This window comes from Panthera onca, chromosome A1 (genome assembly GCF_046562875.1).
Source record: "Panthera onca isolate mPanOnc1 chromosome A1, mPanOnc1 haplotype 2, whole genome shotgun sequence".
Taxonomy (NCBI): domain Eukaryota; kingdom Metazoa; phylum Chordata; class Mammalia; order Carnivora; family Felidae; genus Panthera; species Panthera onca.
In genome coordinates this window covers 43,841,030-43,867,407 of record NC_138339.1, presented here as the reverse complement: position 1 = coordinate 43,867,407, position 26,378 = coordinate 43,841,030, and the positions used below count along the sequence as shown (strand labels likewise).

Sequence of the window (26,378 nt, the reverse complement as noted above, 5' to 3'; positions counted from 1 at the left end):
CCTTGGGACAACAACTTACACACTAATCCCTCAGAAAGTCTCCCCCGTGATGTTAGGGCCTTAACACATCGCACCAATCCCACCAGGGCAACTCCTTAGTATTTTGACAAAAGAATCGATCCAGCTTCTAGGTTTTCTTAAAAGTATATCAAGTGACAGGGAAACCAAATGGGGATAAAAAGATATTCCCTGAAAGGAAAAGTGTCTTCTTCCCTTTTCCTAAGCTGTTGGCCAACAGTACTACTAATTTTCTTCAAGGAAGAATTCTGGAACTTTATTATGAAAAAATATAAATAAAAATCAAATTAGGTGCAAATGAGTGGCAGATTCCTCTCTTTAGGAGAAGAACTTGGTGAAATCATAGCAATGGTGGGGGAAGCTAACTAGCAGTGAGAGCTAAGGCCATTTATCTACACACAAAAAATACAGCACACCAATGTTCCAGGGCAGAGACATTATTTGTGCAGCTACTGATTTAATTCTAAAATCAATAGTATTATTAATAAAAATTATTAAATACTTACTGTGTGTCAGGGGCTACGCAAAGTACTTTACACACATCTCATTGAATCACTGAATGATTAGTGAACTACTAATCATTAAGTTCACTTTTCAGAAGTGAACAACAAAGAAGTTAAGTCCTCACACAAGGTCACACAGCTGTTCTCTGGGAGAGCCAGGACTCAACCCCAGTCAGTCTGACTCTAGACCCTGCACTCCCAATTGCCATGTATTATTGCTTATTGCCCACATAGGTGATAAATATGCAACAGAGAGGGTTTGAAGGCAAACATTCTCAAATCACATACAATTTGTTTCCAAAACCCCAGTGGAATCCCTGCATTGCTGTTCAGGAGCTGGCTGATAAGTTTCAGAAGATAATTTCTAACAGCATTTCCTCAGCCTTCCAAAGAGCAGACCTCAAGGACACCAAGGGCGACACAGAATCACAGCGAAACTCTTACCATCCCAATGCCTTCAAACGCAAAAATGGCCGTGCCAAAGAACAGAGGGTAGGTCTTCCAGGGAGCCACCAAGGGGAGGCGGCTGGGGTCTGGGATATTCTGAAAGAGAAAATAAAACAAAGCAAAGGCTATACAGAGATTCGAGATTTGAACTCCAACATCAGACAGGTCATAACCTTTTCCTAGATTCAAGATCCTCTAAAAGGAGAAAGTCTGACACCTGACATGGTTCGGGGACATTTAGTCTTTGTATTTTTTTTCCCTTCAGGCTTAGAAAACCCCTATTTGCTTTGGGGAAAGACTATATCCCAGTGTACTATAAAAAACTCAAATGCTGGAGCTTGCATAAAAATAGTCACATTCTTTCATTAGGTAATCCCATCCCCAGAAATTGAATCCGAGTAGGGGAAAAAAATCAAAATATACATGCTTATTTATTTTTGAGAGAGAGACAGAGAGAGAGAGAGAGAGAGAACGTGAGCAGGGGAGGGGCAGAGAGAGAGGGAGACAGAGGATCTGAAGCAGGCTCCAGACTCCGAGCTGTCAGCACAGAGCCCGACGTGGGGCTCAAACCCATGAACCGTGAGACCATGACCTGAGCTGCAGTCAGACGCTTAAACAACTGAGCCACCCAGGCGACCTGATTATGCGCTGTTTTTAAAGTAAAAATTGAGATAACTAAGAGCACATGAAAAACCGCTTACGAAATAATAGTGAGAACATTCACTTTTAAAATTTGCATATTCACTATAATGCCACTACATAAACACTCCACATGGATAAAGCTGCTTTTCTCTCTTTTAATTCTTATAAAACAGTTTGAACACCTGAAAAATTTTATTGATACACACATGATAGGAGTATTGGAACATTAGGGATAAAATGGCAAAAAAAATAAAAAGCATTTAAAATTATAGGCAGATGAAAACCATAGCACTTGTTAACTGCAGGTACCATGTACAGGTGTTGAAGCATGGAGGTGCAGACACAGAATCCTAGCTGGCTCACCACTGAACAACGGCCCCCAGCGACGGAGCATTAAAGGAACAGGACTCAACAGGGACAGGAGCTGTGCTTTCAGAATGTGGCTTTTGAAACCATGCGAATACACTGCTTAAATATAAGAATTGCTTTTTAAGCTGCCTTTATAATGTTTTTTGTGGCGCCTGGGTGGCTCAATCGGTTGAGCATCCGACTTCAGTTCAGGTCATGATCTCATGGTCTGTGAGTTCAAGCCCCACGTCAGGCTCTGTGCTGACAGCTCAGAGCCTGGAGCCTCCTTCGGATTCTGTGTCTCCCTCTCTCTCTGCCCCTCCCCCACCCATGCTCTGTCTCTGTGTCAAAAATAAATAAACATTAAAAAAAAATTTTAAGCTGCCTTTATAATGTTTTAAGATTGGTTTAACTATAGAGGTATTTAGACAAATATGGGGCATGCTCTAACAGTGTGACAGAATAGTACCAGTGAACAAAAGGAGATCTAACGTTAATCTCTATAATAGGCTTCTCTTTGAAAGTTTTCAAAGCAATTATACTATAGTTTCCCTAAAATATAATTTTAAAAATGCATTTTTTTTTCCTTCCTGAGCTTCTAAGAAATTGCTTAGATCTCTTTATAAAGTATTTTACTACCTGGAATGAAGACAGACTAATAAATATTTTTGCTCTACGATGAGACAAAGAGTGAAATTACAGTGCCTTGAAATTACTCCTGAGTCACAGTGTAACTTCTGGAAGCTTCCTGGAAACAGGAGCAATCGGTTGGTTAGTGGCTGACTGTTATCCAGGCTCATACATCAGATCTGGCTGAAGTATCAGAGAGGGAATTTCAGAATCCATGTCTGGGGATACTGGTGTGAATGAGACCAGCAGAAGGAATTTATAATTTTCCATACTTAATAATTGCTACTGACTTAAGAGACCAACCACTTAAGTGGAAAATGTTTAGGGGCACCTGGGTGGCTCAGTCAGTTGTATCTGACTCCTGGCTTCAGCTCAGGTCATGATCTCGCGGTTCATGAGTTCAAGCCCCACATCAGGCTCCGCACTGCTAGTGCTTGGAATTTTCTCTCTCTTCCCCTCTGTCTGCCCCTCCCCTGCTTGTGCGTGTTCTCTCTCTCTCTCTCTCTCTCAAAATAAACAAATAAACTTTAAAAAAAATGGAAAAAGTTTAACGTGCAAAGAAACATACAAATTAAAATCAGCTCATTATTGACATATTACCTCCTCAGTTCTATGATATTATTAATTTCAGTGATAACAGCTTCCTGAGAAAATGCTGTTAAATGTACATAAGGATTGCAAGATGTACTCCAATTTTGGAAATATCCTAACTATGAAAAACATTGCATCTCAGAATTAAGGAAATGCAGTGATAAAAACATTTACTGGGAGCCCCCTCCGGGGGAGGCCCTCTGCTCAGAACCATGCCATCTGTCATTCCAGGTGGTGAAGATATGGGGAAGCCTGCACAGGTGGAGGATCTCGGTCGGCTTCCAAGATGGTGTTTGCACGAGGAGCAAGCGCACCGGTCACACACGTTCGGGACCGCGGAAGGATTCGGAAACACTGGACAGCAGAAGACACCAAGACAAGACAGCAGCAACACAGCCACAAAAACGACCCAAAGGGAGCATCTTGACCTATGCACATCAAAATGATGCTGCTCGACTCACAGCCACACCACCGTTCTCCCAAGCCGCCCCAGCGCTGAGAGCACTGTGTGACCACACACGCCTCCTGGCTAAGCCCAGAGGCAGGCTCACACTCACGCTCAAGAAATTGGAGGGGCTGCCTCATCTGCAAGGGCAAGTTTGCTCTACGCACAGACAACGCTCTAAACGGACACTGCCTTCCACTGGGGCGGAGACACTGTTGGAAGCCACGTTCCCATCCCGGCCCTCTGATCACGGCAACCACCGCAGTCCAACGACTAAATGCAGTGTGTGTGCACGTCTATGTGAGGTGGCCTCGCTCGCTTTAATGTCCACTGCGGTGTGTCCTAGGCACTGATTCAGATCTCTAATTACAACGTTAAATCATGCATTTATTTACCCTTCCTTGTTTTCACTTAATTTGCCAGAGGTAGAGAAGAAAACTCTCTGGAAGTGGTCAATCATGCGTTCATGGGTCCTCCTTCCATGCTCATCAAAAATGGGACATATCCAGACAGCAGTTTATTTTGTTTTTAAAAAATAGTTCTGCGGAAGAAAAGTCAGTATCGGCCACCCATCTGACTCACTAAGACAGAAGAAAAACAATAAATTCATTATGTCATTTCCTCAGTAGAGGAAAACCTGTTTTACAATGTGCTGCTTTCCTAGAAACCGTATCAGTGAGTGACTGGGTCACTGTTAAGTAGACAGTGTGAAAATGAGTTAATGTTCACCTGTCAGATTGACTAATATTAAAAAGATTGATATGTCTAGTGATGGCTACTTACATACTATGGAAGGGAACCTAGATGAAATTGGTGAAAAGCTTTTGGAAAAAGCGACTTGGCAAAATAAAAATTCAAAAGTGCATACTCTTCAACAGCTACACCTCTAGAAAAATACCTTGGGGGAATATTTCTACATGGCCATAAAAAGAAAGGCCTCAGAAAACTCACTGCCAGAATACTAAAGTAACACTAAAAAATTATAAACGACCTGACGGTCCGCTGATTGGGGACTGGTTAAATAAACTAGGGCACATCTATTCTCTGAGATACTATGCAGCAATGAAAAAGGATAAGGTAAAATTATGTGTAACAACATGGAAAGCTCCCTGCCACGCTGGTGCTGTCCCGGAAACAAAAAAGCGAAGTAGAGGAACAGCACATCTAATAATTTTTAAAATTAAACACAAAACAAAACATACTTTTTTTTTATATATTTCTCTACGTACTAGACACAATTCAAACCAGGATACTGCCCGTGTTATGTGTAGATGCATTCACAGGACCTACACGGAGACAGACCAATCACACACAGTGAGTCTCTGAAAGAGCCTCGGGGTGGAGATGTGGTTTTCGATGCTCGTGTTGTCTGCATCTTAATGAGTATGCACTGATGAGTCCTTTGAGTAATTACATCTAAATACCTTTTTTTAAAGTTATGCTTTTATTCACCTGCTTTCATTCTCCTCTTTTTCTGGAGTGTTGGCAAAACACATTGTCTCGTCCATAGAGGGCCACACTGAGGGCACATTTTTCTCGCCTCGTCTTCTACCCATGCACATACGTCTTCTCTTGCACTGCCCCACAGACCTGCCCCCGTGGGCTAGGCATGGGGAAGCAATACTGGATTTATAATTTTGACAAATAAATATATAACCGGAGTGGTAAGGAATTACTTTATCTGAATATCACGTTACAGGGGCCCCTGGGTGGCTCAGTCGGTAAAGCGTCCAACTCTTGATTTCGGCTCAGGTCGTGATCTCACAGTTCGTGGGAGGAAGCCCCATGTTGGGCTCTGCGCTGACAGCACGGAGCCTGCTGGGGATTCTCTTTCTCCTTCTCTCTCTCCCCCTCCCCCTGCTTGTGCTCTCTCTCTTCTCTCTCTCAAAACAAACACGTAAAAATAAATAAATAAATAAATAAATAAATAAATATCGAGTTAGAGAAGTTGATTTTTCTTTTCATCTTAATATTTGTCTATTTTCCCATTACACGATGATCCATATATTAACTATCCAGTTGAGGAAAAGTCTAAACCAGTGATCTCAATAGGGGTGACTTGGCACGCGCACACCCGCCCTCAGCACACTTTGCAATGTCTGGGGATATTTTTGGCTGGCCTAACTTGGGGAGTGGCTGCTACTAGCACCTGGTGGGTAGAGGCCAGGGATGCTGCTAAAATCCCATGATGCACAGGACAGTCCCCACGACAAAAAGCTTATCGGGCCCAAAATGTCAACAGTGCCAAAGTTGAGAACCCCTAATTGAAATATACCACACGTAAGTAACATATCCCTATTTATGTTCCACTTACTTGTTTTGTTTGCTGCTTTGATTATATAACAGGCGGAGGGAAAGCCTGGGCTCTTACCTGGACAATGAACTGGTAGAGCATAACCAGGCTAACCAGCATGGTGATGTTGGCCAACAGAGAGAAGATGGACAGGGCTCGGAGGTTCCTGACAAAAACCAGCAGCACCAGGAAGGGCAGGAAGGTGAGCATGTAGAGTCGGGAGTCCATGGTGGGCGTCAGAATCACAGTCTCATTGTTGTGGCAGTTGTTGGTGGTCCCATTGGCTGCTTCGATCACCTAGAATGAGGGGAAGGAAAGCAACAGAAAAGTCTCTCAAATGACAGAGGCCGGTGGACCTCCCACCCAAAAGGGTTCCTAACTGGGGGCTCAGGAGGAAAACAACGCCATTCAAGAGTCTGTGGCTGGTGAACCATCTTCAGAGATCTTCATAACTGTCATCAGCAACCCAACTGTCTGAGCTGGGTTTGAACACATCTTATCTAAAGACAGGAGGATAGACAAGGTACCTGGAAGTTTCTCAATGTCATAGGTCTTTAGACAAAATTACACAAAAGACACCGTTCTATATAACGTGTTAAACTCTTAATTCTTCTGTTGACCAAAACTGGCTTAGAAGGAATCCTAAACTCAAAATCCACTTATCTCTTGCCATTCTCTCTCTCTGTCTTTTTTTTTTTTTAAACCAGGGCCCTACCTGTTTAAAGTTGTCAGCCAGAAAGACAAAGTAGACACAGCAGAACCCCAGCTGCGTGACAATCAGGAAGAAGTCCACCAGGTGCCTGTAGAAGGGGAAGGAAAGAATACAAACATCATGAGAATGAAAAGCAAGAGAGTCCCGGAGACAGAGGTGTTCCAACAGTGCTTCTTCCCAGGCCGTCACAGCCCCTTCCCACCAGGTGACAAGGATGAGGGTGCCCTGACAAAAGGAGAAACAGTGCAAGGTGCCACCAGTCTGGAGCTTTGGAGGAGGGTGAAGACGACGCTGAGGTCCCCTTCCTCTGTCTTCTCTAGAATGCTGCGTGGGGTCGGGTGATCCCGAGATCAGAATGGCTAGAGTGGAGCACACACCCCAGGACCAATGACCAGCCCTTGGCCTCCCCCTCCCCGCGGCCTGCCTATCCTATCTCACACTATTTGTTCTAAAGTTACAGGGAGCCCTCAGCATAAAAGCCAGGAGGTGGAGCCCTTTACGCTCACTTTCTATAATATGGATCTAAGAAACAGCCTACTCTCACATAAGTACACAGAAACAGATGTACCAAAACAGACGACTGATGGAAGCCCTGAGCAACAGCTGGCAACAACCTAAAAGATCATCAAAAGGAAAATGAGTAAATGCAAGACCATTCTTAAATGGAGAGGTATACAGCAGGGAAAAAGAGTATGTTAAATCTATATGTGCTGATAGAGATAGGTCCAGGACCTTTAACTGAAAAAACAAACAAACAAACAAACAAAGAAACAGCTTCCAAATAGTACTTATAGTACTGTCAATTTGTGTAAAAAATGTTAAGAACATGTGTATGTTTGTATACATACAGAAAATGCCAAAAGTATACCCAAGCAAGTGTAACCAATAGATACTTTTATTTTTCACTTTATGAACGTGTATCTTGCTCAAAAAAAAATTTACCATGAACAGACATTAATTTCATTAAAGAAAGGAAGGGAGGAAATAAGGAAGGAGGGAGGAGAAATGGGGAGAGAGAGAGAGAAAGAGAAACAGAGAGAGAGGAGAGGAGAGAGAAGAAAGGAGGGAAGGGGGCGGGGAGAAACAATCAATCAACTACCAGCCAACCAAATAACCAATGGTGGCCATTTGGCACGATGGCTTCTCCCAGTCACAGAAAATGATTCTGCTAAAAGAATCGCAAAATAAACCTGTATCACAGGAGGAAGCTATGTGTGAAACTATAAAACCTCCCTATGAACACAAAAAGGGAGTTTTCCTGGAGAACATAGATTTAATGCAGTTCCATTTAAAAAGAATTTAAAGGATTCAGCCTTTGATGTCAACTCTACTTCTAAATATACCATTTCCTCAAACAGGAAACGAAAATTAGAATATTTCTCTCCAGGCATCTGGAAACTTACCCTAAGGAGAAATTTCCAAACACTCCCCGCCCCCCTCCCCCCTTGAAATGTCTCTTTCCCCAACAAACCCATTTGTTCTAGCTCAGCTCATCTCTTCCTTAAAGCCTTCCTTCTCCTGCCCGGTGCCCTGCCCTTAAAGCACCTATCATGTGCACTTTGCATCTGGCACTGGTAACCGTCCTTAAATCTCCTCCCTGTCTGAGCCCGTAGGGTGTGCTTCTAGCTTCTGACACTTTTTCTACTGGTATAGACTATTCCTGATCTCTTGCCCGTGAGCCTTCCACATATCCTTCTCCTTACAGAGACTACAAGTCCGCAAAGGGCCAGGACCACACTATTCACCCCAGGGGGATCCCCCCTCCCTGTATCGAGAATTATTCTGCATGACTTACAAGAGAGTGCTTAAATATCTTTCCTGAACAAATGAGTGAGTAAAAAATAATCACTGGTCATAGACTGCCAAAGCTGGGAACAGCCAGGTTGGCCAATAAGGAAACTGAGGACCAGAGAAGAAAGGGGTCACACAGCCAAGGTCACCAGATGACTGCAGGCAGAGCTGAGCTAGGAGCCAAATCCACTGACCCAAACGATGCTGTTTCCACTGCTTATACCATGTGCCGCACCCCACCTCCCTGTCGGAGGGCCTCCGCTCTGCGAGGCCACAGCTGCAACGAAGGAGGGAAGTGGTTACCTTCCCCAGTGCGCGTGGTTCCGGAGCCAGGAGCTGGGGCTGGATTCCAGTCCGTACATCACTGTGTCCCCATAGTCCACAAAGGGCTTGTTCAGTCTGGGAGGAGAGGGAGAGAGGAAGGGCAGAGTGTGTGGGTTCAACAAAGTGACAGAACACAGGTAGCTCCCTGAGACCTGGGCCAGTTCCCCACCTGTCACCCTGGAGAAACTACTGAGTCCTGCGTCTAATGCTTTCAAGGATCAGAAGTGTTAAATCAACAGGTCAGTTACTTCCTTATAATTACCGACCATCTGGCAGAACCATTTCAGTGGGGTAAATACTACAAAGCACATAAAATGAGAATCTGGTCTCTGTCCACTGGACACAAGCAAATACAACAGATGACAACAAACTGAAAAAGAACACAAAAATAACCAGGGGAAGGGAGTTCTGCAATAATCAGCAGCCACCTGCAGCTAGCACAGAGAATTTAGAGTGGCCTAAGTCCTCTCTTTCAGCGCGGCTAACGGAACCCCAAAGGACAACTTGGCAGCTCAGAGCGCTCACCTGCGGCAGAAGTGGTGAGCACATTTCACCAGGATACCCATGCAGTGCACAGCCACGATGCCTATCACCAGCAGGCTGAGGGGACCCATCTGGGGACAGGTGTTGCGGGCAAGAGAGAGAGAGACAAGCAGGTAGAATTAGGAGTGAACCCAACGGAGAGTGGATTTGCAAATGATCAAAACACTACTAAGGCACCTTCCAGTGACAGAACTTCTGGCACAACGTTCGAGATAGGAATGTGATCGTGGGGGTTAGCTGGGGGAGAAGGGCATGATCTGAACCTTAGCATGCTTTCAAAAGAGTTAACCTCATGGAGAAGAATGACACAGCATAAGGCTGTTCCAAAACAGCTTCAATTCAGCCAAACAGAAGGCTCCTATGTTCTGGGAAGAAGAGACAGGGAAGGGGTGGAGGGAAGGAGAAGTTCTGGGAAGAAGAGACAGGCAAGGGGTGGAGGGAAGGGGAAAGGTCTCATTAGAGCAACGCCAGATCAGGAAAAGATGCCCTTAGCTAAGGGCAATCCACATCTCTGAGCTAGCTCCAACTCTAAGAGAAACCAAATGGCTTTAGACTGCAGTCTGTAGGGGATGAATCATAACAGAAAAAGTAAAATTCTCAGAGTTGACCTCCTAGGAGTGGGACGTGGAAGGACTGTGGAAGAAACCAACAGACTTCTGTTACGAATCCATTACTTAATATTATTCACAGAAACTCCCTGAGACATTTTAAGTACTCCTCCTCACCCCAGAGTAAGCTACATGAGGGCAAGAATCTCTCTTTTTTATTCACTGATAACGCTCAGAACCCAGAACAATGTCAAGCACACACAAGGCCCTAAATAAATATGTTTAAGTGAACGAACACCTGAATTTTGCTCTTTCTCAGCTGAATTAAAGAGAAAAGCTTTTCATTTTTAAGTGTTTTAAATGAAGCAAATTTAAAAAACACACACACCATCTCCTAAAATTTGTCATGAACTCCCCCTGCCAATGCAGATCCTTACCAAGATGCCTGCATTCTTCACTGCCAGAGGCAGCCCCAGGAGGCCGGTGCCAATGTTGCCTTTTAGCAAGTGGACCAAAGTCTGGAACCATCTGAAGTGGAAAGAAGGTAGACAAGGGCATGTTAACAATAATGACAGCTAGCATTTACTAAGCATGTAGCCCTGTGCTAAACACTTTCATGCATTATCTCATTCAATGTCTACAACAACCCTATGAGATAGATGTTAACTTTGTTTTATGGATGAGGAAGACACTTGCTCAAGGTCTTATACCTAATAAAGAGTTCAGCCAGGATTCAAACTCAGGCAGTCTGACCCGCGAGCCCTCCCCTTGCCTTTGTGCTATAAGCTCCATTCCCTGTGGATCTCCAAGAACCCCATCTCTATGGCACATTAGACCAGAGGGACACCACGGCTCTTTGTAGACGCTTTATCTTTTCCTAGTGGGTCTGGTCTGGGTTTCACCATAACTGCCACTACAGAGACTCGTATCCAAAACCACAATGGAGGATGACAAGCATTCAGTGTGAAGGACAAGACACTGGTGTAAGAGAAAAACGAGGGACATAAAAAACAGAAGCCCAGAACCCTTAAAAGAAAACTGTATGCAAAGTGAACAGAGCAAAAGGAATATGGTACCACAAACGGCCAGTCCCTGGAATACTTTGTATTTAAAATTAAAAGTCGATGGGAATGCAAGCTCTGGAAAACAGTATGGAGGTTCCTCAAAAAACTAAAAAGAGAACTACCCTACGACCCAGCAATTGCACTACTAGGCATTTATCCACGGGATACAGGTGTGCTGTTTCGAAGGGACACGTGCACCCCCATGTTTATAGCAGCACTCTGAACAATAGCCAAAGTATGGACAGAGCCCAAATGCCCATCGATGGATGAATGGATAAAGAAGATGTGGTATATATATATACAACGGAATGTCACTTGGCAATCAAAAAGAATGAGATCTTACCATTTGCAACTACGTGGATGGAACTGGAGGGTATTATGCTAAGTAAAATTAGTCAGAGAAAGACAAATATCATATGACTTCACTCATATGAGGACTTTAAGAGACAAAACAGATGAACATGAGGGAAGGGAAACAAAAATAATATAAAAACAGGGAGGGGGACAAAACATAAGAGACTCACAAATATGGAGAACAAACTGAGGGGTACTGGAGAGGCTATGGGAGGGGGGATGGGCTAAATGGGTTAAGGGGCACTAAGGAATCCACTCCTGCAATCATTGTTGCACTCTATGCTAACTAATTGGGATGTAAATTATTAAAAAATTAAAATAAAATAAAAGAATTTGCATTTTCAAAAATAAATAAATAAATAAATAAATAAATAATAAAATTAAAAGTCGGATTGGAGAAGCCCTCTTCAAACGTCACCTAGTTCATCATTCTGCCTTGAGGACAGATTTCCCCCTCACCTATTATAGACTGTCCATCTCACACTGTGATTATAAAGCCTATCCTGCACCCTCATTCATTTTTTCACCCAGCAAATACCATCTGTTCTGTGTAAAACATTGTGCTCATACTGTGGTAGAAAGAAGTAGGAATCAGATACAGACCTGGACCTCGGTCTCTAGAAATTAATAATGTTTCAATGAAAAAATAAGGCAGATACATTAATAACCACCCAGGTAGAGAGACGCCTTCTTAAGATGTGCCCGGGAACAGTGTTCAGGGAGGGGGAGGCAGGTGAGGGTCCCAGAGTGGAGATCTGAACTGAGTCTGGGAGGACAGGCAGAGCTTGCAAGGGTGCCCCTGGGGAAGAAAGGCCTGAAAATACAAAGCTAGAGAGAGACACGGGGCATCAGCACAGAGGAGTGTGTTTCCTCAAGGACTGACAGCAGAGGAATGTCCTCATCTGCCATATTTTCTATCCCGCTACCTCCAGAAGGATACAAAACAGGTCAAATATAGCCATTGCTTTGCCCCCAATACATAGACTCACTCAGGATTTGGCCTCTGGCACCGTCTGGAAATTCTTCCACACAAATACCCCAAATCCCTCCTAAATGATGTTTCCATATATTTCTTCAAATCAGCAATTCAGAAGAAACCAAAAGCAAATAACATATGTTCACTTGTAAAGACCATAATAAATATGACCTATCTCTACTCTCTGGAATGGAATTTTACTTTTGGTAACCTTTCTCCTTCTACCTCTAGGAAGAAGACCTCTCGACCTGCCTACTGTCCCCAAGCTTTTCAGGAAAGATCAAGAAAATGTCTTTGAATCTAAATGAGAAGAGGCTGAGCACTCTCCCGGACTATCCTGAGGAAACAGCCTAAGGACCACACGAGTACAGGGGTGACTGCTTCATTATCAGCAGCCAGGGACCAGAAGATTATAAGCAGGATGATAAGTGAAGCAAATGTCTACCTTAGCAAATGTTTAATCCACTCAAGGCAAAGGTAAGCATTGTAGCAAACCCACCTGCCTACCAGAGGCCTCCCCAAAATGCCTCTGAGCTGGGTTTTGTGGGAGACCGGGTCCCTATTAGCCCTGGTTCTGCCAGTAACTCTACACAATTCCCTTCCCTTGTCTGGACCTTAGTCTCAGCTGTAGAGTGAGGGGACTGGATAGGACAGCATCCTTTCCAAGGTCTCTTTAGCTCCAAAACACCAAGATTCTAGGCAACTGGCCAACATTACTCTCTTTAATCAATGGCCCCAAGCTGAGATTACCCAAAACCATGAGTATCACAAAATCAACTCCATGGACTGCAAAGTCTTAACAATGGGGAGTACAGGGAGGAAACCTTGCAAATCTCTGTAGTTCGGTTTATGTTCCAGATCAGTAGTTCTTACACTTTTTGGTCTCAGAAACCCTATACATACTTATAAAGTATTAAGGATACCAAATAGCTTTTGATTATATGGATTATGTCTGCTGATATATATTACAAATTAAAATTGGGAAATTAAAAAATATGTATTAATTAATTAATTAAAATAACATGTTAATAAAATAAGTAAATTCTATTTTAAATTAATTTACTTAAAATTAAGTTAATTTAAAAATAAAATTATATGTTAATATAAGTAACAGATTTTTAAATTTCTTTTTTCTTTTCTTTTTTTATTTGAGGGAGAGAGAGAGTGTGTGCAAGCAGAAGGGCAGAGGTAGAGGGAGGGAGAGAATCAAGCAGGTTTTACGCTTAGCATGGAGCCCAACTGGAGGCTCCACCCCATGACCATGAGATCATGACCTGAGCTGAAAGCAACTTAACCAACTAAGGCACCCAGGCGTCGCTATAAATAACAGATTTTTTTTTTTTTTTAATGAAAAGTAATTCTATTTTCCAAAACAAAGACTGGTACCAATTTACATTTTTTTTTTTTTTTGCAAACTTCTTTAATGTCTTGTTTGATACCTTCACTATCTACTTCTGCATTAAATCTGTTGTGATATGTTGTTTTGGTTGAAGTACATGAAGAAAATCTGTCCTCACAAAGACATGCAGTTGGAATGTGTTTTAGTAATCTCTTTAGACGATTATGGTAGTTTTCCTTTGATACTTGACATGTAGTTGTTTCTTAGAAGTTAGTTACAACATGGAGTCTGGCCTTTTCAATATCCTATCAGATCAAAATCTACTGGTGATCTTGCCCTTTGCATGAATCTTTCACCCACGCGCAATTTTCTAATATCAGGCTGGCCATTTGGAAGATACTGGTTCCCTGAGGTATGCAGATCTTCCAAGCACTGGCACATTTCACTACACGATATCAGAAAAACTCACATTTATTAATATCACTGAAGTTTTTTTTTTTTTTTTAAGGGAGAGAGCGAGCACAAGTTGGGGAGAGGTGCAAAGGGGGAGAGAGAATCTTAAGCAGGCTCCATACTCAGCATGGAGCCTCACATGGGGATCAATCATACGACCCTGGGATCATCAACTGAGCCGAAATCAAGAGTCAGATGCTCAACCAACTGAGCCACCCAGGCACCCTACTAGTCTTTAAGTAGAGGGAAGCTGTCAAGGTCAGTGTTGGATACCAGGTTTTTTTTCTAGTTTTGCTTGAAAACTTAAATTTTATTGTGGACCACAAATACCATTGTTTTTCATGAGGTTATGGTCTCATTATTTTCATTTTCAAGAAAATGTTTGCCAAGTCCTCAGGCCTGAATAACCTACAGCTTGTTAGTTCTTCCTAGCAAAAATAGTGTTCTACAAAAAAAAAAAAAAAAAAAAAAAAAAAACCCCAAGCAGCTAGTTCAGAGGTAGCTGAGTTCAGTAACTCAATCACTCAAGGTCTTGTCCTTGAGACAGGTGTCATACTTTGGTATGCAACAGAGGTATTTCACATGTACTTCCCATTTTGTCACGCAGATTAGTAAACCTGCACTGAAGGATTAAGTAATAAAATGAGTAATTTGACTGCTTCATCAAGGACCTGCTTACGTGAAATTGTACATTCTTTGTACATGTGTGGCAGAGAAAAATACGATGACTGACATAAGTTGGTAGTATTGCCTTGATTTATGCTAACGCACCAGCAATCTTACCCGCTACTGCTGCTGAACCATCAGTGTAAATGTCAACACAGTGAAAAGGCAAATAACGTGTTAGCATTATTATGAAAATAGTTTCAGTCTCACAGACTTCTTGAAATGGTCTTGGGAACCCCAAAGAGTCACACTTTGCAAACAGCTGTTCTAGATAACCTAGAGCAGTCAACTGGTTTCTCAGCCTGCCAGCCTGGGGGAAAAGGACCCAAGCTCAACCAACAGCTGGTATAATGTAACTCAACAGGGCAACAAGAAGAAAAATGCCCAACAGAGTAAGATGAGGCTGTTGTCAAAGCAGTCGATGGCTTGGCAACACCAAGTGTTAGGAAATAACCTCACTAAACACACCATTATGGAAGTGTCTGGGGTTCCGATCTGCACCCCTGATTAGGGATTTTTCTTGAGCCCTTAACCCTTAGGAGAGCCAGGTATATGCAAGCATGTACTTTATTCCTTGCGTTTTGTTCCTTGTACTTTGTTCCATGTTCTTTGCTCCTGGACAAAGCAGATAACAGGGTGGGGCAAGGCACAGTAGACAAGGACTCCAGCTCAAGAGCTTGTCTCTAACACCCTGATATGTGAGAGAGCTACCTGAGCTAACGAGGTCTCCTGAATCAGCTTATATCTTAATGACACCTGGCATGCTTTCTACACCTAAATGCTCAGGTGGATCTGACCTGAGTAACCAGCTGGTTACTCAACCAACCCTCCCAGTCCCAAGGGAGTACTTTTCCCTCTACCACTTGTGATACTGGACATCACTTGCAGATGGACATTCCTGGTCACCTACCCTATAGCACAGTATCAGGCCAGGATAGGCCCTCACAACAAAGCATACCCAGGAAAACATCCCAGTACAAGCCCCAGGAAGGTATCTCCTGATTTTCTCAATTTCGAACAAGCAAGGAGAAATAGTTTTGGGTTGATACTAGTTATAACGCAATGTGAAAAAAGAGATACTCAGAATAGCTAACGGGCACACATAACTTTCAATACATACAAAACTTGTGAGCTACCATCCTGAAGTTGCTAGTGGTTGGTTTTGAACTTCAGGGAGGTCCCTTTAAAAATGAAAATCTAGACCCCATATGACAAGCATTACACAGACAAGCTGATGCCTGATAACAAGAGCAAAAACTGGAAGAGAAACTATAGAGAGAGAAGCTTGGAAAAACAATTGCACAACGCGTATGACTTCTGAAGGGAAGCTATCACATGTCAATGGCTGCATTTGGAGCTCCTTCTGCCTGGGGGGAAGCCAGCTGGGAGGATAGGTTAGGGAAAAGAGGGGAAAGATGGTCCTCACTGCCGCCAGTTGTTCTCTGCACAATCTTTCCCATCAGCTAGCACTGCAAGGAAATGGGGGAATCTACAAAAGCATGCTACATGAGACATAAGCTATAGAGACTGAATCTTTGGGACCAGAAATCACCTAGTGGTAATGTGGACAGACCATATCTTCTGGTTCTATCCCAAGAGGAAATGCCCTGCCCCAGGAGAGCCTGCAGCCAAAGGGAGCTTCACCAGTAATGACCTCCAAGAGAAGCTTCAAGAGCCTCCTTGGGCAGTCACATGGGACAAGTCTAGCACATAAAGGATCCCTCAGTTAAGTCACACCCAACCCACAAAGGAACACAGAAAGGGTAACTGCTAAGCTTGAGGAATAAACAGAAGGGGTCAAAAAAGATGGAGAAAACATCAGGGGCATACTTGAGGTTCAGGACTGAGTATGAAAACTCAGTGGGGTAGAAAACCCTCTTCTGAACCTTCTAATTCAAGTGGGTAAGCACCAGACAGTCAGCATACCTTCACAGTGGGGTCCTCAACTTTCTCTTACATTTGGAGAAACTGAGGCCCAGAGAGGGCACTCAGATGAGCCTTGGGATTCAGTTTCCAGAAATAAAACTCAAGCCCTCCCTAGGCAATGCAAAGCAGACCTCCTTTTCTCAACCTCTTGAATTTTTTAAATGCAGGAGAAATTATTCCTTCCTCCCTCTTACCACCTCTTCAACCAAATGAACTGGCTGTTTCATGATGGGGACAGAAGTCTGGGCAAGACTCTGCAAAGGAAGCTTCCAATTGAGCCTAGAGGTATTTGAGGTTCTAAGACAGATGACCCATGCTTCTGAATTAAGAGAACGTTCTCTCTAGAAGTTTCTCTTACATTCAGCACCAGCGTTCGGGGACCAACGCAGCTGAAAGGAGCAAAGAATATAAAACAGATGGGAAGGTGGCTGGCAAGGAACTCAAATCTCAGCACTGTTACTCACCCAGTCTCTTTATATCTTCCTTCCATCTGTAAAGTGGGGAACTGATAAAAATGGGGGAGCAAAAATACCTCTAAGGGAGACTACATTATGAATACAGAATGTAGAAACATGAATCCCACCCAGGAGGGTAAAGAAACTTACGTTGTGCTGTTGCTTTCCCCAAACCGCTGGTAAGAGCCAGGGGAAGAGAAGTTGTTTAGGCCTTCGGATGGGCTCTCCTCTGGGCTCACGTCCGTGGAGCTGTAGTCATTGTAATCCTCGTTCCGAAGTCTCTGCGTGGACATGGTAGCTGGAGGGACAGGGTCAGCGCTAAGACCTCCAGAGGCTGGGGCCTTTAGCTCCAAGCCTGTGGTGGGCTCTGGGGCAGGAGCAGCCATGGTCACAATAGCTCAGTGACAGCTGCACTATGAATTAAGTACAGTGACAGTGCCTGATACCAAGGGAAATGGAAAAAGTGCAAAGTACACATGGGCGGGCTGAGCTCACTCAGCTTCTGTCTCCCAACCTTTCCAGTTAGTGCCCCACTCATAAATTTCTAAATTTGCCACCGCATACCTGGACAGAGCAAAGGTGAGGCACTGCCCGGGATGGGTGGGTAAGATGCAGACAGGTGCTTCCAGGAAGCCTTCCCCGTTCCTTAGGTTGGGAGTAACTATCCCCTCCTTTGAGCTAATTTCTTTGAACCTTGAACAACAGTTATATCGTATCTCTGCCCATCTTCCCCAGGAGCAAGCTCTCAGAGGATGGGAACCTGAATATCCCTCACTGCATCTTATTTTTCTTCTGCGTGCATTAGAAAAAGGACTCTGTTGCATTCAAGGAACCCCCTCCAAATCATCCAAGTCTGCTCAGATTCCCCACCAGGTTCCAGAGCCACAGCTGACTTCCTCTCCCTCTCCACCATGCCCTCTGGCCCGGCCTGTACTTTTTGGAGGTCACCGGCGACCCCCATCCCCTTTTCTTGCAACCAGCCTGAAATGCAAGCAGCTCAGAGGAAGAGCAGGAGCATGAGAGGGCTCTCCATTGGCCCTCATCTCAAGACCTCCCCTCCACAACTCCCCTTGTTTTTATTGTTACGGATTTGCCAACGTTTTAAAGATAGTGAAAGAAAAAACCCTTTCTGTTGTGTGTTGGGGAAAGATGGCGAGGGTATCGTCCCCAGGGTGGATTTTCTCAGTAATGCTACTACAGAAAAGAGAAAGAACAACGACTCCTCTGAGCTACACCAGAAGGATACATTTGGGCAGTTCCAGAAGCCTCCAGAATACTAGGCGCTACACTAAAAGAGCCCTCAGAGGTCGCTCCACAAACTGTGCATTTGACAGATGCAGAATCAATCCCAGAACAATGAAGGAACCTGTCTGCTACAGCCAGGTAGCAGCAAAGCAGGAAACGTATATTGTGCTGCCCTGCCCGAACCTGGAAACATCTACTAAATGCACTGCCACTGGCAATGAGGGAATATTACAATGAAAGGAAGCCAACTTCCTGCCCTCCAAGAATCTCCAATCGAGTGAGGAAAGGAAGGTACATGTACATTAAAGATTACAAATAAAAATCCTTCTGACACTGGCAGACTGGCATACCTGCCTCCCTGTGACTGGCCTCTTCCCCAGCCTAAGCCCCGGAGCCTGATGTGCTGTCTCAGATACCTGGTAAGGAGACAGGAATGACGGGCATCACAATACCATCTTGCCAGCCCCCAACACTAGCTGCCAGAGGACAGCTCTGTGCTGAGTGTTCCCACAGGTCAAGTCCCAGGGGACTCTTCGGAAACTGGCCCTACTCTGGCACCTAAGCGATCCAGGGTGATCTCATTTTCTCCCGAGTTTAATGGAGAGAGGACCCACATAATCCCACAAGGAAAGCGCCTGGCAGAAAGCCAGTAAGGGCTGTGGAAGTCTCCCAGAGGATCCTGCCCAGCTTCACCACTAGGGCGACTTTGTTAAATACCTAAGAGGGCATCATTGACTCACATGCCCGAGGGATTCAAAGAAGTCTTCTAGTTCTGGGGCAATTAAACTCATAAGAGGATCAGGGGGAGAAAATCTATAAAATATCTTAACATGACAGTTGAAAGCTGCTATTTAGGCAAGAGCTAATAGGTCAGGTTCTACGTATGGCAGAAGGCCTGGGTTCTAAGCCTGCCTCTCTCGCCAGTTTCCTTACTAACTTGGAACAATTCTTTTATCCCAAATGTGCAGAAAGGGGTAGAGGGCAGTGAACTGAAAGATCTGTCAGCTTCTCTCTAGCTCCAGTATTCCAAAAATCAACTAATTATTTATGCAAACAGAAGAGAATTTCTTTTCCAACATACCAAGTGTCTGAGGAATAGAGCCATCCAGGTGACTCATGCATATTACTGAGGGAGAAGGGACAGAATACGGGGACTGACAAATCCCCCTACTCCTCCCCAACAACCAGGAAACTACTCTATTGATTACTTGGCACAGATGCTCAATTTATTTCAAATACTGCAAAGAGGTGTCTTTATGTTGTATATAAAAACTGAAGTTACCCACAGCACAATATTGGCAAGAAACTGCTCAAAAAAAGAAGCTGAAATCTATAGATCTGAAGTCTGAGAAACAACCACAGGACGTGGGAGATGTGGCTTGGCCACTGCATGCATGCTGAAAAGAAAAAATTAACACTATTTACGGGTTTTAGCTGATGATCAGCTCAACAGAAGTCTACGATTTAATAACAGATGCCAAATAAGCTAATTCTAGGTTGCTCTAGGATGAGAGAGAACCCCCGGTAGTCGACAGCACTGTTTTTGCCACACACGATATTCTGTTCCAGGCAGTACACTATAAACAATGCTAAACTGTGGTATAGTGAGGGCTCACCACCAACAGGAGGAGGGAGTGGAAAACACCTAAATGAGGAACGACTAGAAGCAATGAGAAAGTTCAACCTGGAGAACTAGCAACTTGGGAGGTATAAAAACTGCTTCCAAAAGCTGTCCTATGGGTAACACTTGTCCTGTGGGACCTCAAAGATGAGTCAGAAAGAGGGTCAGGAGGTGGGAAGTAGAGGGAGGCAGGCCTGTGGCTAGACATAAGGAAGAGCCTTTATCAGAAGTTGTCCAATAGAACAGACTGCTCTGGGAGACAATGTGTTCCCCACCCCTGGGAAAGTCCAAGCAGAAGACCTTTCTCAGAGCGGTGAAGGAGGGGTCCAAGCGCTCTAGAGGGTGCGGGCAATCACTCCTCGGAGTTCCTCCTATCGCTCTTTCTGGCCATCAAGGCAGCCTCCTCTTGCTCTCTAGCTGTCCACACTGAGTGCTAGCCTCCAAGGCCACCCTGCCTCTGGGCTCCCTTTGATGAAACCTGGTTTCCAAGTCTATTGTGCAATTGAGATTTCTGCCCTGTGGGAGATTTTAATAGCACCTGTTAACTGTTTAAATGAGGGGCAAAATATGTGAGAATTCAAGACAAGCTTGTCCTTTATTTTAGGCTCTTGAGGACAAAGAAGAGAGTTTATACATTATGTGTGGCCCATCAACACAAACTCAAAATCTTCATTAGATATTTAGACCCAAAAGGGTGAACACTACAAACTAAGAAAAGTCTACACGTGCGGTGGGAAAAAATTTTTTTCTTTAAATATACATTCAACCAAAATTGCAGTGAAATATCAACTATCTGTATAATCTTAATAAATTTTACTTTTTTTTCCTTACATAAACTATTTTTTAGTTAGCAATATTCTCATTATTTGAAGGTTTTCCCCCACTTATTTCATATCTACTATTCCCTGAATCCGTAAAGTACACACACTAATGATGTGTAGTTGCAATATAACAGTCCATCATTATACTGATATAATAATTTGCTTCGCTAGCTCCCAACTGTTGGATATGAAGCTTATGCTTTCTTTCTTTTTTAAATCTCTTACATCACATCTAATAGGAATTCATACACATAGTTTTTTTTTAATTTTGGAGATATGCTTTGGGAGTAAAACTAGGTGAATACACTCATTTTTATGGTCCTTGCCACACAAATGATTGAACTAACCTACAGTGTCACTAGGAATGTGACTGTCTCTTCATAACTCCGCCAATGTTGGCTTTTATCATTTTTGTTCTTTTAAATGGATGGGTGGTCCCTTGTACTTGTTTTATTTTACATTTCTCTGATTTCCAGAAAAATAAAAACTGAGCATCTTTCATCCACCTATCGGCCTCATAGTAAGTCACTTTTGAAAATATGAAAATGTTCTCAAAATAACCAAATAAGAGTTTACTGATTGGTTTCTATTCCAAATTCAGTACAATAAACAAGGCCAATTCCAACAAAGGAAGGAGAGTCCACCTATACATATTTATAGCTCTTGTGTGGGGCCTATGGGAAGGTAGGGGAGGGAAAAAAAGGAATGAAGGGACGGAGAGACAGTACTAAAGTGTTATTTATTTAGCTTCATTATCAAAAACTGAACAATACCTTTATGGGTGCCTTGTAAACACATAAAAATTATCCACTAAAAACTAGGACAATTAATAAGTTCAGCAAATTTGCAGGATACAAGGTCAATATACAAAAACTAGTTGTATTTCTATGCAATTGCAAGGAACAATCTGAAAACTAAGTTGAGAAAACAGTTCCATTTACAATAGCATCAAAAAGAATAAAATTCTTAGGAATGAATTTAAACCATGTAGGTATAAGGGTTGTACATGAGAACTATAAAATATCGTTAAAAGAAGTTAAAGGCCTAAAAAATTGAAAAAACATCCCAATGTTTACGGTTTAGAAGATTCAATGTTGTTAATATGGCAATATTTCCTAAACTGATCTGCAGATTCAGTGAAGTCCCTATCAAAATCCTAGTTGCCTTTTTGCAGAAATCGACAAGCTGATTCTAAAATTCATATGGAAATCCAAAAGGCTCAGATTAGCCAAAACAATTTTGAAAAAGAAGAACAAAGTTGGAGGACTTCCCAATTTCAAAACTCAGTACAAAGCTACAGTAATCAAGACAATATGGTACTGGCATAAGGATAGACATACAGATCAATGGAACAGAACTGAGAGTCCAGAAAGGAACCCTCACATCTATGGTCAATTGATTTTTGACAGGGTGCCAAGATAAGTCAATGGAGAAAGAATCATCTTTTCAACAAATCGTGCTGGGACTACTGGATAGCCACACTGGAACTCTACGTCACACCATACGTACAAATTAACTCAAAATGGATCAAAGACCTAAACACAGGAGTGAATACTATAAAACTCTTAGAAGAACACATAAGTGTAAATCTTCATGACCTCAGATGAGGTCGTGGTTTCTACATATGACAGCAAAATCACAAGCAAAAAATAATTGGTAAATTAGACATTATCAAAATTAAAAAACATTTGTGCCTCAAAGGACGCCATCAAGAAAGTGAAAAACAAGCCACACGGTGGGAGAAAACTTCTGCAAATCATATTTCTGATCAGAGACTTAAATCCAGAAAATACAAACACTGTTACAACTCAATAATAAAAAGACAATACAATTAAAAAATAGGCAAAGCATCTGAATAACTATTTTGCCAAAGAGGTGGAAATGGCCAATACCACCTGAAAAGATACTCAATATCACTAGCCACCAGGTAAATGCAAATCAAAAGCCACAATGAGATACTACTTCACACCCACCAAGATGGCTAAAATCAAAGACAGATAATAATAAATACTGGTGAAGCTGTGGAGAAACTGGAATCCTCGAACACAGTTGGTGGGAATGTGAGATGGTGTAGCTACTTTGGACAAAAGTCTCACGGTTCCTCAAAAGGCTAAATGACCCAGCAATTCTACTCCTAGGTATACCCTGAAATGAAAATGTATGTCCACAGAAAAACTCATACACAAATGGTGATCCCAGTATTATTCCTAATAGCCAAATGTGATAATAAACCTGATGAATGGATAAATGAAATGTGCTGTATCCATACAATACTACTTAGCAATAAAAAGAAATTAAATACTGACATAATACCAAATACAAAAATAAATTAAGTACTGACAAATACATGTGACAACATGGGTGAACCCTGAAAACATTCTAGTTGAAAAAAGTCAGTCACAGAGCACCATATAGTATATGATTTTGTTCATAAGAAAGTCTAGAACAGAAAATAGATTATTAGTTGCCTACGGTTTAGGGTAGGGAGTTAAGAGGAATTAGCAGTGACACCTAAGGGACAGAGTTTCTTTTGGAGTGATGAAAATGTTCTAAAATGGATTTTATGCACATCTCTGTGAATACACTAAAAGCCAGTGAATTGTACACTTTAAATGGCTGAAGTATATCCCATGCCATTTGAATTATATCTCAATAAAACTGCTTAAAAAAACCAAACAGATTTCTGACCCCAGTCTGATTCAACATGAACAGTTTATTTTTAACCAGCTTCCTAGATGATCCTGATTACAGATGGATTCATACTAAGCACTAGAAAAATACATATGATGTTATTATGATAGGTGTACCCCAGGCCTCACCTCCTACCAGAGTTCATGGATCGGTGATATTTGCAGACTAAAACTGCCACCCATTATTCCTAAACGATTACATTGGGTTAGACTTTGGAACCCAGAGAAACAGCGTTCTCTAGATGCGTTTTCTTTTCTCTGTTGCTGGGATTCCAAAGTCATGAACAAGGACACAGATTGTGTTGCTATCTGTGATCTACAAGGAGGAAAGTGAAAATCTCTAACTTCCACGTGATCTGCTGTTTTTAAAGGGCATCAGATAAAACTCCATCTAACCTACCACAGAAGTGCATTCCATAATTTGACTTCTGCCTAAATGAGCCTGGTGAGAGGGCAGCTGACCTCAGCGGTCTCTGCCCAGGAGGGGCTAAAGACGCAAACACACTCACTTTTTACCCACAGTCATAAAAACCACTAAACGTCAGAACCAGGCGTGACTTATAGAAGATAAAGCCCCAGCTTCTCATTCAAAGGTGAGAAAACCAAGGCCCCAGCTAGTTAAAGACTTGGGATTAGAATATAACATTCCAGATTCTTAGTCAGTGTTTCTATCACACCATAAATTCTCTCTCCTCCCTGCCATCTTCCCTGGAACAAAACTGGGGCCAGGATTAGGTGTGCATGGGTAATTCTGCATAATAAAAGACACAACAAGTTCAGAGTTAGATGTGATTATCACCACAGAGAAGTTCAAGAACAAGAAGTCAGAAAGGTCACTATGCACACCTATGGTTCTGCAGTTCTTTTCCATTCCATCGCTCTTGGAATGAGTCCCCATTTGGGAAATGGTGATCTATGTGCCATGAGCATCCCAGTAACCCAGATAGATTTCTGACTTCATGGAATAGGGAGGCACAGTGGAGTATTTTCTACTGGAGAGGGTCATTGAGAACTGGCCCTGGGTGTTAAGGCTTCCGAGAGAAATGTTTGGGAGATAAGAGATGGCACCAAGTGCAATATCATGTAGTTTCTATTCTGGTACATTTAGAATGTCCCATCCACTGGACCCCACACCCATAAAACAGCTAGCTTTGTGTACTTAGACCCAGTAAGGCCTGGCTTAAGGAAGGAGCCTCAGGATTCCTCCACGGCCCCGGACGAGGCAAAAAGACTCAGTGAGAGTTTCCTCTACAGGACAAAGAGAAAAGCTATCCTAGGTGTTAGTGGTCGTCAGCCAGTCACACACTTCTGGAAGGGGTTATCAGAGCCAGGCCAGCAAAAGTAGAAACCAAAGTCCATTTACTCAGCCCAGTTCTAGGACCTTGCTTTCAGGTCATGGTAGAAAGAAATGTATCATTAACAGCACAATGACTCTTCAGAATCCGACCTTGGAGGAGATATCAAGCATTTAAAGAATTGAGACACTCCCTGGGGAGGGAGAAGGAGGAATAATAAAAAAATTAAAATTAAAATTAAAAAGCCAGGAGGGGTACTTAACAGGAGATGAGACAAAGGGGAAAGTAACACGTTCACAAAACTGGCCATCTATCCTACCCACCCTACTTCACATTCTCCATGCTAACAAGTCCAGTCCTAGAATTTCACAGAACCCCTGAGTTGGAAGAAAACCTAACACTCTATCTAGCCCAAAGCTCTACCCAATACAATAATCTAATCCATGACATTCCCAAAAGTAATTGCCAAGGGACAATTATCTCCAGTGACAGGGAGCTCCATGCTCTGCGTTGCCACATGAAAGAGCACTTATTCTTAGAAAGTTCTTCTGCTCACCCAAAAACCACTTCCCTTTCGGCACTTGCATCCACTGGTCCTAGTTATAACCTCTGGAATACCGCAGAAGAAATGGAATCTGCCTTTAGAATAGACAAAGACAGCTCCGAGCCCGTCACGCTGCCACAGAGGTGACGCTGAATGAACGGCTACACAGTTTAAAGGGAAAATAAGGACTCAACGGCAGGTGATTATAAATGGCACCATCAGCAAACAAAGGAAAAGAGACTTAATACCATCATCGCAGCAGCCTCTTCTTCATACAGCCTCCACCCCACAGTCTCAAACTCAGAGCAAGAGATCCAGTCTTTTGTGTCCCCTTTACTTCTTGACAACAAAAAAATCTTTAAAGAAAACATACTCTAAGTGCACACATGAACGACTATAGACTAGACCCTCGACAAAGAGTCAAAGAGGGGCTTGATCACGTTAAAGTGATTAAAGACCGTCAAAATGACTTTCAGCGGTCAGCATTTATCTTGGACATAATACAGAGATAAGAAGAAAGAGGAGGATTTCATGGCAACCCAGAAATAACTGAAGTAGGGAACCGCTTCCTGGACAACTGGATTAATCTTTGTTGCACAGTGGTAGTACTACACACAGGGGAAAACCCTCTCTGAATAGAAAACAAACAGACCCTGATGCACCGAATGTCAGAGCAGACGAGGTCCTTAGGGATTCAACTTCATCACGGTACAGGCTGGGAAACCTACACCCACTCCAGGATGGGAGTCACCCAAGGTTGCAAAGCAAGTGTCAGAGCTAGAACAGTCTCTCAATTCCCCAATCTCGGCTCTTTCCGTTACACCATGCCGCTATGTTATTTTAGCAAGCCTCAAACGACTGCATGCAAGTAACCAGTATTCCCCAAATGACACAAGCTACAGAAAACATAAAGCCAAGGCCTTCGCATTCTTCGAGTTAATGGCCAGGGCGTTCCACAGCCCCAGCTGCGAGCCACCTTCTGCAATTCTTATTTCATATCTCAGTATGATTTACACAAAATTGCAGGACGGTTAGAAGCAAAGCCTCCAGAATGATGAGTCTGCAGAAAAACCGTGAACACTGAAACAGGGAAC

The 26,378-nt window shown here is 42.9% G+C and overlaps 1 protein-coding gene across 7 annotated transcripts in view; it reads right to left on the bottom strand.

Annotated features, from left to right (window-relative positions):
* Positions 1-26,378, bottom strand: part of SLC36A1 (solute carrier family 36 member 1) — a 182,333-nt gene that overhangs the window by 133,549 nt on the left and 22,406 nt on the right. For 6 of the 7 annotated variants that reach the window (XM_060634764.3, XM_060634759.3, XM_078446051.2 and 3 more), the window contains exons 2-8: positions 17,219-17,366; positions 10,273-10,363; positions 9,270-9,358; positions 8,724-8,819; positions 6,633-6,717; positions 5,996-6,214; positions 966-1,064 (exon numbers count right to left, since the gene is read on the bottom strand). In XM_060634764.3, coding sequence (XP_060490747.3) covers positions 966-1,064; positions 5,996-6,214; positions 6,633-6,717; positions 8,724-8,819; positions 9,270-9,358; positions 10,273-10,363; positions 17,219-17,366 — 827 coding nt within the window. Of the gene's footprint in view, positions 1-965; positions 1,065-5,995; positions 6,215-6,632; positions 6,718-8,723; positions 8,820-9,269; positions 9,359-10,272; positions 10,364-17,218; positions 17,367-18,663; positions 18,688-26,378 lie in introns of those variants that run through there. The other variant, XM_060634763.3, reaches the window with a different exon arrangement.